The 16206-nt window shown below is 38.1% G+C and overlaps 1 protein-coding gene across 1 annotated transcript in view; it reads left to right on the forward strand.

Annotated features, from left to right (window-relative positions):
• LOC122484685 overlaps positions 1–16206 on the forward strand; it is a 54465-nt gene that overhangs the window by 21972 nt on the left and 16287 nt on the right. Inside the window, exons 10-18 of the mRNA XM_043582644.1 lie at positions 46–150; positions 698–751; positions 1568–1672; positions 4777–4827; positions 5461–5565; positions 6383–6436; positions 7118–7222; positions 7906–7959; positions 8650–8754. Coding sequence (XP_043438579.1) covers positions 46–150; positions 698–751; positions 1568–1672; positions 4777–4827; positions 5461–5565; positions 6383–6436; positions 7118–7222; positions 7906–7959; positions 8650–8754 — 738 coding nt within the window. The remainder of the gene's footprint in view (positions 1–45; positions 151–697; positions 752–1567; positions 1673–4776; positions 4828–5460; positions 5566–6382; positions 6437–7117; positions 7223–7905; positions 7960–8649; positions 8755–16206) is intronic.

Consider the following 16206-nt stretch of genomic DNA (forward strand, 5'->3'; position numbering starts at 1 on the left):
AGTCAGTAGGCAATTCTCATCTGTTACCGTTCCCATCTTTTAAAGGAGGAAAAGTTGAAGCCAAGGATATACACAAAGCACTGGGAAACATGGGAATAGAACTCACAGATAGAGAGCTCTGGGGGCTGTTGAAAACATTGCCGATTACTGGTAGGTAGTTTCTCTATCACTGTATACGTATGGTATATCTCTATGCTAGTGTAAACTTTAATGTGAGAACATCTAAAGAATGGACCCATCTGGTTTCCTATAAAAATCTAAAAGACAAAAAGATCAACACTTAGTTGTAAAGAAATTATGCCTTTGACACTTAAGTGTATTGTTTTGGGAGGCTATGGTATCTTCCAACCTAGGTTCTGCCATTAAGAGTATCATTACTCTGAAGTGAATGAAGCTTAAGCAAAGCAAAGACAAAAAGAAGGCTAATTTAGCAGGTAGTAAAGGAAGAAAAAGGAGAAATCAGGATGAGAGGGAAAGGTGTATCTGTTTCAGTGTAGAAGAATGGACAGACTGTCCACATTAAAAAATTTCTCTTCATCTTATTTTTTTCTTATTTATTAAGGATAGGTAGGCCTGGGAAATGTAGGCATATAACTTAAGATGATATTTTTAAAGTATGTATTTATGAAATTTCATTCTTCTTACTCTGTCCATATAACCTTAATTTTTTTAACCTTAAATATGTATTATTTTACAGCTGATGGAAAGGTAGAGAAAAATACACTGCTCGATTATATAAAAGCTTTTCCTGGTAAGTCAGAATCTCAACAAGAAGGCAAATAAAACTAAGATCTACAGACTTTACCTTAACTTTTTTTTTAAACTTTTTAATGTTTTTATTTATTTTTGAGACAGACAGAGCATGAGCAGGGGAGGGGCAGAGAGAGGGGGAGACAGAATCTGAAGGAGGCTCCAGGATCTGAGCTGTCAGCCCAGAGCCAGATGTGGGGCCTGAACTCACAGAGTGAGAGATCATGACCTGAGCTGAAGTCGGATGCTTAACCGACTGAGCCACCTAGGCACCCCAGACTTTACCTTAACTTTACACAATAATTAGATTATTGATTTTATTATCCCATTAGCCTATAGATCTACTTTAGATGCAACTACATCCAATGTGATAATTTATAGTCCTCTGATACTGAAAAAGTTTCAAAAATCTATTTGCTATCCAGAGCTCTAGTTATTTTCTAACATAATTCATCAGATTCACCATATATATGTACATATGTATATATATATATGTATGTGTGTGTATATGTATGTGTGTATATATATATGCATATATACATATACATATATGTATATGTATATATACATATATATGTATATATATCGTATATATACATATATATATATATATATAGGAATATATTCTATTTTTGGCTTCCACAATACATTTCTATTGTGGAATGTGTCAACATGTCCCACAGGTAGCCCTAAACAGTTTTGTTTTGTTTTTAATTATTGTGCTGTGGATTTGTTTCATTCAGTTGGTGTGTGAATATAGCCAGTATTTTTCTTGGATATCAGTTCCTATTTTTATCCCTATTCCGCCTTCCCTAAGGTGGAAAGTGCTACACCCCTAAAATGCAAAGCATCCTGGAAAACTTGGGTTACGAGCTAGAGGATGAGGAAGTTGAGGACCTGCAGAATCGTCTGCCAACTGATGGTGAGTTTGTTGTTCCACCTTTAGGGAAAGTGAACTCCTCTAATAAAACTTCCAAATTTATTCATATGGGAAAAAATGTATCATCTCAGATCATTATTGTTTAAATCAGACATCAGTAATCTGTTAAAACAGTGACACCCCTGCAGGCCTAAATTCGTAGACACCAACTAGAAATTGACAGACCTAAGAAGCAGGTAGAGAAATGAAACAAAGGAAAGTAAAGTCAAAGAAGAAATTTTAAAACCAGCCAGGGGGGGAAAAAAAAAGGAAAAAGCCCTTAAATCACCATACATTTTAACTAGACTAAAAGAAGGAGATATAATAGCAGAAAAGACAAGTAATCACTTCCCCAAATCTACTTGTCTTGAGGATTATCTTCAGATGGGAGAGATTTTTCAATGGTCCTGCTTCTATCTGGGACTTCCTCCAACATTGTCTGGATACACCTTGCCCACACTTCTAGCTCCACTTTCCAGAAGAACTCTTAGGCTTGTCTGTCTTTGGTTCTTACAACACACCAGGCTGGCTATTGGAAACCTCTCTTTTGTTTTCCAAAAGGTGGAGCTACAGCTCAAGTTTGTGGTTTCTCCCTTGTCCACAGTCCCTGGAGTGTTCTCTGAGGACACTCCTGTTTACTGTTGCCACCACACTCATGAGCCTGCACAAGCAGCTTGATGCAGAGTTGGGGAGAGGTATGGGCTTAGAACTCGGGGTGTTGGAGGTGCCCACACAGGCCAGGTGTGGGGTTCATCGGGTGAGGTTCTCCCAGAAGCTCATGGACAGGCTTATCTACTGCGTCCTGAGGCAGTCAGCAGAAACCACATCCGTCGAATGCTCTTTAACATTATCTGCCTGTTCATGATCTTCTTCCTCCCAGTCATAGTGGTCCCACCTCAACACTTGGGGTGCTGCAGGAGAGAAACCGGCTTCTCCTGCAGTGTTCCACACAGCTGGGGTAGCTGGACAATCACTCACAGCTATCCCTTCCTCCACGGGAGAGACTGTCACCAGCTAGTAGTATAGCCCTGCGCTGTGCTGCCTTCAGGGTGGGGCCACACTGGCAGGATTCCTCTTACCCTCTCCAGTACATCCAAACTCCAATGGAGCACTGGAATCTCTCCTCAGGAGAGGTGACCTCCACAAAGGCCCACTCATTGTGGGTGTCTGCCCAAGTCATCACTCTTCTGGATTTTCCCAACCACAGAGGGCCTGTGGCTGGTTTGCAAGTTCCTGCTGGTTCTACAGCCTGTACCAAGGTCTGTCTACCTGTTACCCAGTACCCATGTGGGTAGATTCCTGCTGGGTTCCTTGGCATATGGTGCCGGATCCCACAACTCCCACAGAGACACTTTTGTTCATGGATAGATGCTGAATTCGATTGTTAGAAAGGGGGACAAAAAGGAGGGATGTCTTATCCTGCCATGATGCTGACATTATTCCTCAATAATTACAAAGTATTAAATGCCTGCTATATACAACAAACAATATTTGGCACTTGAAATATGTTATCAATAGTCCTCAAAACAACTCTGAAAAATAGATCGTAATCCTAGTTTCTCTGACGTGGAAATTGAGAGTCAGTCACAGAAGTTAATTGACTTGACCAAAGCCACATGGCTGCTAAGTGGCAGAGTGGGGATGTCAACCCTATAGAAGCCTTTCTAGGTTTATATAAACCTCAAAGGTTTGCCCTTTCTACTAAATAATACTGCCTTGTGTAGGAGAGGTAAGGAGGGCTACATAGACTGTGGTATGAATGATACCCTCAGGGGGCTGTGTGATGTGGCCCTAGAAACGAGGATTTTCAACCAGTAAGTACACAAATGAGAGATTCAGAAAAGACTGGAAATCTTTGTGGCTATGGAATTGGAAGCTTAAAGAATGTGCTGAGTAAGGGTTGAGTGTGGAAGTAGCCACGTACAACATTTTAGGTAGGTGAACACATTGATGTTACAGTATACATTGCTTTTAAATCCTGCAATGGTAAGGTGGCCAAACCTCAGAATACTCCTGGAGTCCAAAGTAGAACAAGTGAAGTGGAAGGCAGGACCAGCAATGCTTTCAAAACTTTCTAGCACTACTGGTATTTACCCAATGAATGCAAAAATACTAATTCGAAGGGATACATGCCCCCCCGCCGATGTTTATAGACACATCATCAACAACAGCCAAATAATGGAAAGAGCCCAAATGTCCATCAACTGATAAACGGATATATACAATGGAATATTACACAGCCATAAAAAGAATGAAATCTTGCCACTTGCAATGACGTGGATGGAGCTAGAGGATATAAGGAGCTTATATGGCCAGAGGAGCTAAGCAAAATAAGTCAGAGAAAGACAAATACCATATGATTTCACTCATGTGGAATTTAAGAACCAAAACAAAAGATCAGAGGGGAGAAGAAATAGAGGGGGAAACCAAGAAACAGACTCTTAACTATAGAGAACACAGTGATGGTTACCAAAGGGGAGGTGGTGGGGGTATAGGTGAAATAGGTGATGGGGATTAAGGGTACACTTGTAGTGATGAGCACAGGGTGATTTGTGGAAGTGTTGAGTCAATAAATTGTAGACATGAAACTATCAAAGTAAAAATAAAAATAAATTTAAAAATAAAACTTGCTAACACTCCTATGTACAGCATTTGATATCTTATACTGCAGCTTCTTCCTCTTTGCTATATATTTGTCATATTTAAATTTTTATTCTCAGGGCACCTGGGTGGCTCAGTCGGTTGGGTGTCTGACTTCGGCTCAGGTCATGATCGCACACTTGTGAGTTCCGGCCCCGAATCGGGCTGTGTGCTGACAACTCAGAGCCTGGAGCCTGGTTCAGATTCTGTCTTCCTCTCTCTCTGCCTCTCTTCCCCTTCCCCCCCCCCCGCCTCTCTCTCCCTCTCTCTCTCTCTCTCTCTCTCTCTCTCTCTCAAAAAAAAATAAACATTAAAAAATTAATAAAATAAAATTTTGTTCTCCAATTCCATGTTCATCTGGGATAAACTTCTAAATTTCAGGGTTTTGTTCCACAATATGACATCTTTATAATGTTTTCTGGGTCTGAGTCATTATGGCTGGGTCTCATTTGTACATTATTTTACAGATATAAAGGTTAAGCTGAATATGCTCATGGAAAATTTAGAGCCATTCAGAGGTGAGTGAAAGCTTATAGGAAAAACTTATTATAAATAGCAATATTCTGATGCTTTTATGTTATGGTTTTAAACGTTTTATTCCTATAATACTGACATTATTAGTCTTCTTGGTATATTAATGGTCCAGATTAGCTCTGAGTTATATGCTTTTTGAACAAAACTACTAAATTTTTATGTCTTACTAAAATATCCTGTGTTCTCTGGATTTTTTTTTTCAAAAATGCCCATCACTTTCCATTGTTGGAAGAGCCAAAAGTCTATGTTACCACAATAACTGGCGTGATAAAACATTGGTATAAATCTTTTTCTGAATAACTTATCATACAGGCAGATAAAAAGTAATATACATACCATCTTTATAGAATGATTTATATAGTCATTTATATAAGTGGTTCTAGTCTCGTGTACAACTCCCATTTCAGAGTGTTGATTTATCCCATTTTTATTTGAGCATTCAAAGAGTATTTTTTTCTCTCTAGAATTATGAGATTTAGTGCTGTTTCTGACATTCCCTTAGAGTCTTGACTCAGTATTTTGACCAACCCCACTCTTAAACTTAGATGAAAATCATAGTTTAGAATCACTCATAACCCTTAAATTTTTCATCAGTCATAATTTACATCTTTTCAAAGGAATCAAGATTAATGTTGATGAAGTAGATGACGTTTTGAAAAACATAGGGATAGAACTCACACCTAAGGAACGCTGGAGGCTGCTAAAAACCCTGCCAATTACTTGTGAGCATTTCTGATACTGGTTTGGCCTTTAGGAGAACGTAGTTTAAGTGTATATATTATTGGGGTAGGTGGGGAATTATTAAACATTTATTAAACATATATGTATATTCAATGCATTTATTGAGCACTTCTTAGGTTATGGGATTAAAGACAAAAATCCTTGCCCTCATGGAGGCTGCCATAGGGGATGGAGCTTACTTGATTGGGACTTAGCTTGAGGACTTCATAAAGAAATTAAGATTTTTAAATTGATAAAATTTAATTTAGTATATTAACTTTGAAATGTTTGGCAGCCCTAAAGCATAAAGAGAAAGAAGGGGGAAAAAGAGAGGAAGTCAGGTTAAAAAGTGTCAAATCAAAGAGATGGAAAGATTCAGAACAGTAAAATGGATAAATTTAAGACCTTCCTCTACTCCTTCCCTTTATTCTTTTTTTTTTAATAGACATGTACTTTTTTAAAAGTTGATTTATTTTTGAGAGGGGAAAGGGGCAGAGAGAAAGGGAGACAGAGGATCTGAAGCAGGCTGCATGCTGCTTCAGAGAGCCATGCCATATCAGAGAGCCTGATACAGGGCTCAGACTCACAAACTGCGAGCTAGATCATTATGTGAGCCGAAGTCAAACGCTTAACCAACTGAGCCACCCAGGCACCCCCTCCTTCCCTTTTTCTTAAAGCCAAGAGAAGGATGTGTGGATAAGAAATGAGATAAATCTGTAAGACAAAGCATGTGACATTGTCTTTATTAAATAGACTGTATTCTTGTTATGAATTGCTGTATCACTTTCTCTAAGACATCAATTATGACTTCTCTTATAGTTGATGGAAAGGTGTATCATGTTCGGTTGCTAGAAGGTGTAAAGACTTTCCAAGGTGAGTGATAAGCTTAATGATAACAATAGCTTATTTCTCTTGATTATAATGCCAGGTACTGTCCTAAGTACTTGATGTCTAATAACTCGCTTAATTATCACAAAAACTCTATGAGGTATGTACTTACATTAGCACCATTTTACAAATGGGAGGTATTAACTCACTTGCCTAAGGTCACACAGTTTGAACTTAGGAAGAGGATTTGAACCCCTATTCCTAACCACTCTGTTATATTTAACAGTTAGTTTATTAACCTTTTTGTTCCCCTTTATGACTTATAATTCAAGGTCAGGTAACCACTAAGTGTGTAGAAATGGTTTACTGTTATAATGGCAGGTTTCAAACTCAGCAGCCAGAATCGTGGCTGTTGTTTCGGACATATTCCTCCATTATGAATAATAAATGAAGAACAAATAAGAAATTTCATTCCTTTTCCTTGCTTTATATTCTATAACAAATTTTAGCAGGGTGTCTTATAGCATATGTAAGGACAGTGTTCTTTTCTTCACATTCCCCAGCCCTGTCCCCCGCCACCTTAGTTTTATGTTTTCCTTGAACATCTGCATGGCAACTTTGCTTTTCTCCCCCAACCCCATTGGGATTTGGTGCATAGACTTAACTAGAATTCTTTTAATAATAGGCATAGTTTCACATTTCTGTTTTGCCTCTTTATTTATTAAGGAGGGAAAATTTTAGAAAATAAACTAGAAACCATTCTGGAAAACTTGAACTATGACCTTGAAAATGAAGAAATCAAAGATCTACGGAATCATTTGAAAATTGATAGTGAGTATTTCACTTACCACTTCCTTTCAGAAAAATCTTTGAAATCTTCTCATGAAATCTGAGTATTCTTATTCAATTTCACTTAGAAAGTTAAAAGCACTTGTAGAGTTATAATCCTCGAGGATGAGAAATAGGACTTCTGATTATTATTGTTAATATCATGTGAGGATCAATAGGGCGCTGGTAGATGACAATTTAGCTAGGAAAAGCAAAACAGTACTTCAGAGGAAAACAATAGAAGTTATTGAAATAGATGCTGGAAAAAGGTCAGAGATTGACAAAACCATATGAGGAGGTAAAAAAAAAAAAAAAAAGGTTTGGAATTGTCTCACAAGTAGTGTACAAACCAGAGGTGATCATATTCTGATTTCACAAATAGGAATGTCGGGTTGGGTTGAAATAGAAGCTCAGTGATATCTGACTTTAGACCAGTAATATGGCACCAGAGAGATATCTTTTAAGTGAAAAGGGTCAAGTGGAAAAGAATTAAAGATCTGATTTAGCATGTTAAAACACCCTCTTTAGAATTCTAGAAGGTTGTTGGATGGTTTAAGAAAATGAAAAATCAACAAATTCCCTCTATGTAAGGAATGAGAAGTTAGAAAATTTCATGGAAGAAAGGTGTCCTACTCCCAATAGCAATACATGTTTTGTTTGTGTACAATTTATGATTTGTATTCCAGAGAGTGGAAGGATTTCACTGAACTCCTTTATGAGGACAGCAAATTTATTTTCTGGTGAGTGAGAAGTAATGAGGAAAAATGTAAAATCAGGATCCTTTGTTGTATGTACATACCATATTTTAATCGTATATCCCAGTATTCCAAACTATACACAAGCCTTATTTCACCAATATACTGATGGCGTGTTTGTCTTTAAGAATATAGATGGACTTCTTATTACCTATGGTTTTAGAAGTATCATTTTTTAAGAAGTCTATTTTATTATAGGCTGGTTGGCTTGTCCCCCTTTTTTAGAGCATTAATAAAAGCATTCTTGGGGTGCCTGGGTGGCTCAGTCGGTTAAGCGTCCGACTTCAGCTCAGGTCACGATCTCGCGGTCCGCGGGTTGGAGCCCCACGTCGGGCTCTGGGCTGATGGCTCGGAGCCTGGAGCCTGCTTCCGATTCTGTGTCTCCCTCTCTCTCTCTGCCCCTCCCCCGTTCATGCTCTGTCTCTCTCTGTCTCAAAAATAAACGTTAAAAAAAATTAAAAAAAAAAAAATAAAAGCATTCTTTTGACAAGGCTTAAAGGAGACATGTTATCTTTTAACCCCTTCTTGTGATGCAGTTAGACAAGCCTCCCTGTATCCTTGTTCTGAAGTTATATCTCTAGCAAGTTGAGATGCTGCTATGTTATTATAATTTTCTTAAATTAGAATTGTTATGCATGAAAATGTTCACATACCTTATCTCCCATCTTTTTAAAGGTGATAAAATTAATGCCAGTGACACACAACTTTATCTGAAAAATGTAGGTATTGAGTTAACAAATAAAGAAAGCCAGGATCTACTGAACATACTGCCATTGGATGGTAAGCATTTCAGACATTGCTGTGGATTTCAGAGAATATTGGGTTTAAGAGTTTTTGTATAAAATTCTCGAAGTATAACTCTTTAAAGTCCTATTAAAAATTTTAAAAGGGGTGACATCAGCAACATGGCATGGAAGCTCTTTGTCCTTTTAACCACCCTCCTTACTCAATGAATTAGAGGGCGCCTGTCTGACTCAATTGGAAGAGCAAAAAACTCTTGATCTCTGGTCCTGAGTTGGAGCCCCACATTGGGTGTAGAGATAACTTAAATAAAACTTTAAAAACAAAAACAATGAATTGGACATTCACACACAAACAAGAGTGCCTTTGGGAGTGTTTCGGGAACTAGCACCTTACTCCAAGGGACCCAGGAGGAGGCTCACCCACCTGTGCAACCCGCAAGAGACAGCCAGCCTCCATACGGGGCTGCAGAGCCAACACAGAATTGCGTACAAATTGTGTACAACACAAAATTCCGGCAAAATTGTGTACATCTCTCTCAGTGCTGTCAGGCAAAAATCGGATGAGTGCTGACCCAGGCATGAGAGAGAACCTGCAGAAGTCTAGCCTTGCTGGAGGGAGACTCCCAACACACCATCAGAGAAAAAGAAAGAAAGAAAAATACGAATTTGGTCACAGCGGAGGCAGTAAGAGAAACTTCCCTGGCGCCACTCTCCCCAAAGCAAATAATGCACAGGAGTGATGTATAGGCCACAGTGACCTCTCCCCTAGGGGAAAGGAAAGCAGTGAGTGAGTGCCTGAGTGCCTGGCTTCCCCAGCAGAGCAGGACCATCTGGTAAAACCCATTTCTCTCCACCAGCACCCTGGGGACTAAGGCAGGAACTCTTAAAGGCAGAGATGAATTTCAACTGGCAGTGTTGAGATTGTGCTCAGCAGGAAGTCGACCCATGAGTCTCTGGGAATACACCTGGGGATCTCCCTATGGTTCTCAAGATTCCCAATGCCCAAGTGCTAAGCCCACACCTCCCCTTATTCTGCTGCTAGCTCCTTGTGCAGGAGTGACAACTGCGTCCTCTAGAGCGAGCTCCAGTAGTAAGCATGCTCAGAAAACCGCCAGGAGTGGCAAGGGAGAAACCATAAACTTGAGCTAGAGCGCCACCTGGTGGAAAACAAAAGTTTTCAATAGCCAACCTGGTGAATTCTAAAGACCATTAAAATATATATATAAAAGCTTAAAATTTGGCCACAAAGTCATTCTGACAAGTATAAGGTAACATCTCTTTGTGGTCCTGATTTGCATTTCCCTGAGATCTCGCCTTACACCCATCAGAATGGCTAGAGTCAAAAAGACATGAAATAACTAGTAGTGGTGAGAATGTGGAGAAAAAGGAATGCTCATTCACTGTTGGTGGGGATGTAGATTGGTGCAGCCATTGTGGAAAACAGTATGGAGGTTCCTCAAAAAATTAAAAATAGAAATACCATATGATGCAATAATTCCACTACTGGGTATTTACCCAAAGAAAACAAAAACACCAATTTGAAAAGATGTGTGCACCTCTGTGTTTATTGCAGCATTGTTTACAACTGCCAAGATAGGGAAGCAGCTCAAGTGTCCAATGATAGATGAATGGATAAAGAAGATGTGGTGTATATGTGCAATGGAATATTACTCAGCCATAAAAAAGGATGAGATCTTTCCACTTGCAACAACATGGATGGACCTAGAGAGTATTATGCTAAGTGAAATAAGTTAGAGAAATATAAATACCATATTATTTCATTCATATGTGAATCTAAAAAGAAATAAAGATTATACAAACAAAAAGCAGAATCAGACCTATAAATAGAGACAAACTGATGGTTGCTGTGGCGCAGGGGGAGTGGAAGTTGGGCAAAATGGAAGTAGGAGTTACAAGTGTCCAGTTACAGAATGTATACATCATGGGAGTAAAAGGTACAGCATAGGGAATATAGTCAATGGTATTGTCATAGTGCTGCATAGTGACAGGTGGTATCTACGCTTGTAGTGAACATAGCATAACAGAGAGAGTTGTTGAATTACTATGTTGTGTACCTGAAATTAATGTAACATGTATTGACTATACTCAAATTTTAAAAAATATGTTGAAAAAAATTAAAATTAAATTTGTCCACAAAGTGAACAAGAAGAGTGGAGGAAGCATACCTTCACAAAGACAAAGGAAAAACTCATAATAACAACGCCATAGAATATAACGCCCCATCTGAAGACAACAGGCAAAAAGCTAAGGAGGTGTCTGTTCCTTCGAATGCCAAAGTAGCAACACATGACCACAGGAAAAATTTAAAATCAAGGAAATATGACATCATAAAAAGAAAATTATTATTCTTCAGAGACTGAGCTCAAAGGTATGCATATTGACATCTAGTGGATAAAGAATTCAAGATAATTGTTTTGAAGAAACTCAATGAGCTACAAGAAAACTCAAAGAAAATTCAGTGAAATCAGGAATAAATGTAAGAACAAATTGAGTTCTTTCCCAAAGAAATTGAAATTATGAAAAAGAACCAAGCAGTAATTCTGGAGCTGAAGAATTTAGTGAATGAAATGAAAAATGCAATAGAGAGCATCAGTAGCAGGGCATACAAAATGGAAGAAAGAATAAATTACTCAGAGGATAGAAGTTTTGAAATAACATAGAATGAAAGCAATAAATATTTTTTCCTTTTTTAAAATTTAAATTCTAGTTAGTTAACATAGAGTGCAATATTGGATTCAGAAGTAGAATTTAGTCATTCATCACTTACATATAACACCAAGTGCTCATCATAACGAGTGCCCCCCTTAATACCCATCCCCCATCTAGCCCATCACCCACCTACCTCCCTGTATCAACCCTCAGTTTGTTCTCTATTTAAGCATTTCTTACCATACCTTGAGATCATAACAGTCATATATGAAAGACCCAACACTAATATCATGCTCAATGGGGAAAAACTAAGAGCTTTCTCCCTAAGGTCAGGAGCATGACAGGGATGTCCACTCTCACCACTGTTATTCAACATAGTATTGGAAGTCTTAACCTCAGCAATCAGACAACGCAAAGAAATAAAAGGCATCCAAATAGGCCAGGAGGAAGTAAAACTTTCACCCTTTGCAGATGACATGATACTCTATGGAAAACCCAAAAGATTCCAAAAAAACCTGCTAGAACTGATCCATGAATTCAGCAAAGTTGTAGAATATAAAATCAATGCACAGAAATCGGTTTCATTCCTATACACCAATAATGAAACAACAGAAAGAGAAATCAAGGAATCGATCTCATTTACAATTGCACAAAAACCATAAAATACATAGGAATAAATCTAACCAAAGAGGTAAAAAATCTATACACTGAAAACTATAAAAAGCTTATGAAAGAAGTTGAAGAAGACACCAAAAAATGGAAAAATATTCCATGTTCCTGGATACGAAGAACAAATATTGTTAACATGTCAATACTACCCAGAGCAATCTACATGTTCAGTGCAATACCTATCAAAATAACACCAGCATTCTTCACAGAGCTAGAACAAACAATCCTAAAATTTGTATGGAACTACAAAAGACCCCAAATAGCCAAAGCAATCTTGGAAAAGAAAACCAAAGCAGGAGGCATCATAATCCCGGACTTCAAGCTGTATTACAAAGCTGCAGTCATTAAGACAGTATGGTACTGGCACAAAAACAGACTCATATCAATGGAACAGAATAGGAAACCCAGAAATGGATCCACAAACGTATGGCCAACTAATCTTTGACAAAGCAGGAAAGAATATCCAATGGAATAAAGACAGTCTTCAGCAAGTGGTGCTGGGAAAACTGGACAGCGACATGCAGAAGAATGAACCTGGACCACTTTCTTACACCATACACAAAAATAAACTCAAAATGGATGGAAGACCTCAATGTAAACAGGAAGCCATCAAAATCCTTGAGGAGAAAGCAGGCAAAAACCTCTTTGATCTTGGCCGCAGCAACTTCTTACTCAACACGTCTCTGGAGACAAGGGAAACAAAAGCAAAAATGAACTATTGGGACCTCATCAGAATAAAAAGCTTCTGCACAGTGAAGGAAACAATCAGCAAAAATAAAAGGCAGCCAACAGAATGGGAGAAGATATTTGCAAATGACATATCAGATAAAGGGTTAGTATCCAAAATCTATAAAGAACTTATCAAACTCAACACCCAAAAAAACAAATAACCCAGTGAAGAAATAAATGGGCAAAAGACATAAATAGACACTTCCCCAAAGAAGACATCCAGATAGCTAACAGACACATGAAAAAATGCTCAGCATCACTCATCATCAGGGAAATACAAATCAAAACCACCATGAGATATCACCTTACACCTATTAGAATGGCTAACATTAACGACTCAGGCAACAACAGATGTTGGCAAGGATGTGGAGAAAGAGGATCTCTTTTGCGCTGCTGGTGGGAATGCAAACTGGTGCAGCCACTCTGGAAAACAGTATGGAGGTTCCTCAAAAAATTAAAAGTAGAACTACCCCACAACCCAGCAATTGCACTACTAGGTATTTACCCAAGGGAATACACGTATGTTGTTTCAATGGGGCACATGCACCCCAATGTTTATAGCAGCACTATCAACAATAGAGTATGGAAAGAGCCGAAATGTCCATCGATGGATGAATGGATAAAGAAGATATAGTATATATATATACAATGGAGTATTACTCGGCAATCAAAAAGAATGAAATCTTGCCATTTGCAACTACATGGAAGGAACTAGAGGGTATTATGCTAAGTGAAATTAGAGAAAAACAAATATCATATGACTTCACTTGTATGAGGACTTTAAGATACAAAACAGATGAACATAAGGGAAGGGAAGCAAAAATAATATAAAAACAGGAAGGGGGACAAAACATAAGAGACTCTTAAATATGGAGAACAGAGGGTTACTGAAGGGGTTCTGGGAGGGGGTTGGGCCAAATGGGTACGGGCACTAAGGAATCTACTCCTGAAATCATTGTCGCACTGTATGGTAACTAACTTGAATGTAAATTTAAAAGATAAATTACATTTTTAAAAAGTTTCTTATGGCTTGTTTCCCTCTCTCTTTTTCTCCGCCTCCCATATGTTCATCTGTTTCATTTCTTAAATTCTACATATGATTGAAAGTCATATGGTATTTATCTTTCTCTGACTTCTTTCACTTAGCACAATACACTCTAGCTCCATCTATGTCATTGCAAATGGCAAGATTTCATTCTTTTTGATGGCTGAGTAACATTCCGTTGTACATATACATCTTCTTTATCCATTCATCAATTGATGGACACTTGGTCTATTTCCATAGTTTTGCTGTTGTTGATAATGCCGCTATAAACATCAGGGTGCATGTATCCCTTCAAATCTGTATTTTTTAAATGTTTGGTTATTTTTGAGAGAGAGAACAGGGGAGGGGCAGAGAGAGAGGGAGACAGAGGATCTGAAGCAGGCTGTGTGCTGACAGCAGAGAATCTGATGCAGGTTCAAACTCATGAACTGTGAGATCAAAGTCAGATGCTTAACAACTGAACCACCCAGGTGCCCCTTGAAACTGTATTTTTGTATCCTTTGGGTAAATATCTAGTAGTGCAATTGCTGGATCACAGGGTAGTTCTAGTTGTAACTTTTTTTTTTTTTATTTTTTTTTCAACGTTTATTTATTTTTGGGACAGAGAGAGACAGAGCATGAACGGGGGAGGGGCAGAGAGAGAGGGAGACACAGAATCGGAAACAGGCTCCAGGCTCCGAGCCATCAGCCCAGAGCCCGACGCGGGGCTCGAACTCACGGACCGCGAGATCGTGACCTGGCTGAAGTCAGATGCCCAACCGACTGCGCCACCCAGGCGCCCCTAGTTGTAACTTTTTGAGGAATCTCCATACTATTCTCCAGAGTGGCTGCACCAGTTTTCATTCCCACCAAGAGTGCAAGAGGGAAAAACAAAGATTTTAAAAGAGCAAAGAAAGCCTATGCGAGCTACAGAATTCCATCAAAAGACAAATATTAGAATAATCAGTTCCCAGAAGGAAAAGAGGGAAAAGGAGGCAGAGAACAGAGAAATAATAGTTGAGAACCCCCCAAATCTGGGGAACGATTTGGACATCCAAGTCCATCAAGCTAATAATAGATCATCCTATTATCTCAATGCAAAAAGACTTTATCTAAGACACATTATATTGAAACAGTCAAAAATCAATAGTATTAACTAGCTTTTTTGTGATAATCACTTCATAATCTATACAAATATCAAATTATTATGTTGTAAACCTGAAACTAATATGATGTTATATGTCAATTATATCTCAATTTTAAAAATCATTGATAAAAAGTCCTGAAAAGAGCAGTAAAAAAACAAATGTAACCCAGAAAGGAACTCCCACTATATGCTATCTACAGATTTCTCAGCAGAAACTCCAGAGTTTAATCACAGATTCAAAGTGCTGAAAGAGAAAACTTCCCAGCCAAGAATACTTTATTCAGCAAAGTTATCCTTTACGTATGAAGGAGGAATAAAGGCTTTCCCAGACAAACAAAAGCTGAGGGAGTTCACCACTAATAGACCTGTCTGGCCAAGAAATACTGAATGGAGTTATTTAAGCTGAAATGAAGAGACACTATCCAGTCACCTGAAAACATACAAATGTACACAACATACTGGCAAAGGTGAAAAATATGCAGTTAGACTTTTTTAAAAACCTCCAATTCTATAATAGAATGGTGTGTTAATCAGTTAACTATAGCATAAAGGCTAAAAGAAGACTAGTAAAAATAACTATAACTACTATAAATTAACAAATACACATATTAAAAATAGGTCAATTGTAGCATCAGTGATGTGAAACTGAGAAATATAAGGATGGAGCCTTTGTAGGTGATTGAAGTAAGTTGCCATAAGCCTAAAGTGGACTGTTTTATCTATAAGATATTTTGTGTAAACCCTATGGTGTCACAACAAAGCAAAAACCTGGATTAAATTTACAAAAGATACAAAGAGGGGAGTCAGAGGATACCACCACCAAACCTTACCAATTCATAAAGGTACGCAGAAACAGAAGGGAAAAGAAACAGTGGAACACAAAACAGCCAGAAAGCGATTAATAAGATGGCATTAGTAAGTTCTGACATACCAATAACTACTCTAAATGTGAATGGATTGAATTCACCAGTCAAAAGTGATTGGATGGATAAAAACAAGATCCAACTATATGCTGCCTACAAGAGACTCACTTCAGCTTTAAGGACACACAGAGGCTCAAAGTAAAGAGATAGAAAAAGGCATTTAATGTGAGTGGAAACCAAAAGAAACAGGGACAGCTATGATCATATCAGACAAACTAGATTTTAAATCAAAAATGGTAACAAGAGACAAAGAAAGTCATTACATAATAATAAAGGGGTAAAATCATCAAGAAGATACAGCAATCATAAATATACACAAACTCACCA

The sequence above is a fragment of the Prionailurus bengalensis genome, chromosome E1 (assembly GCF_016509475.1).
Source record: "Prionailurus bengalensis isolate Pbe53 chromosome E1, Fcat_Pben_1.1_paternal_pri, whole genome shotgun sequence".
NCBI lineage: Eukaryota > Metazoa > Chordata > Mammalia > Carnivora > Felidae > Prionailurus > Prionailurus bengalensis.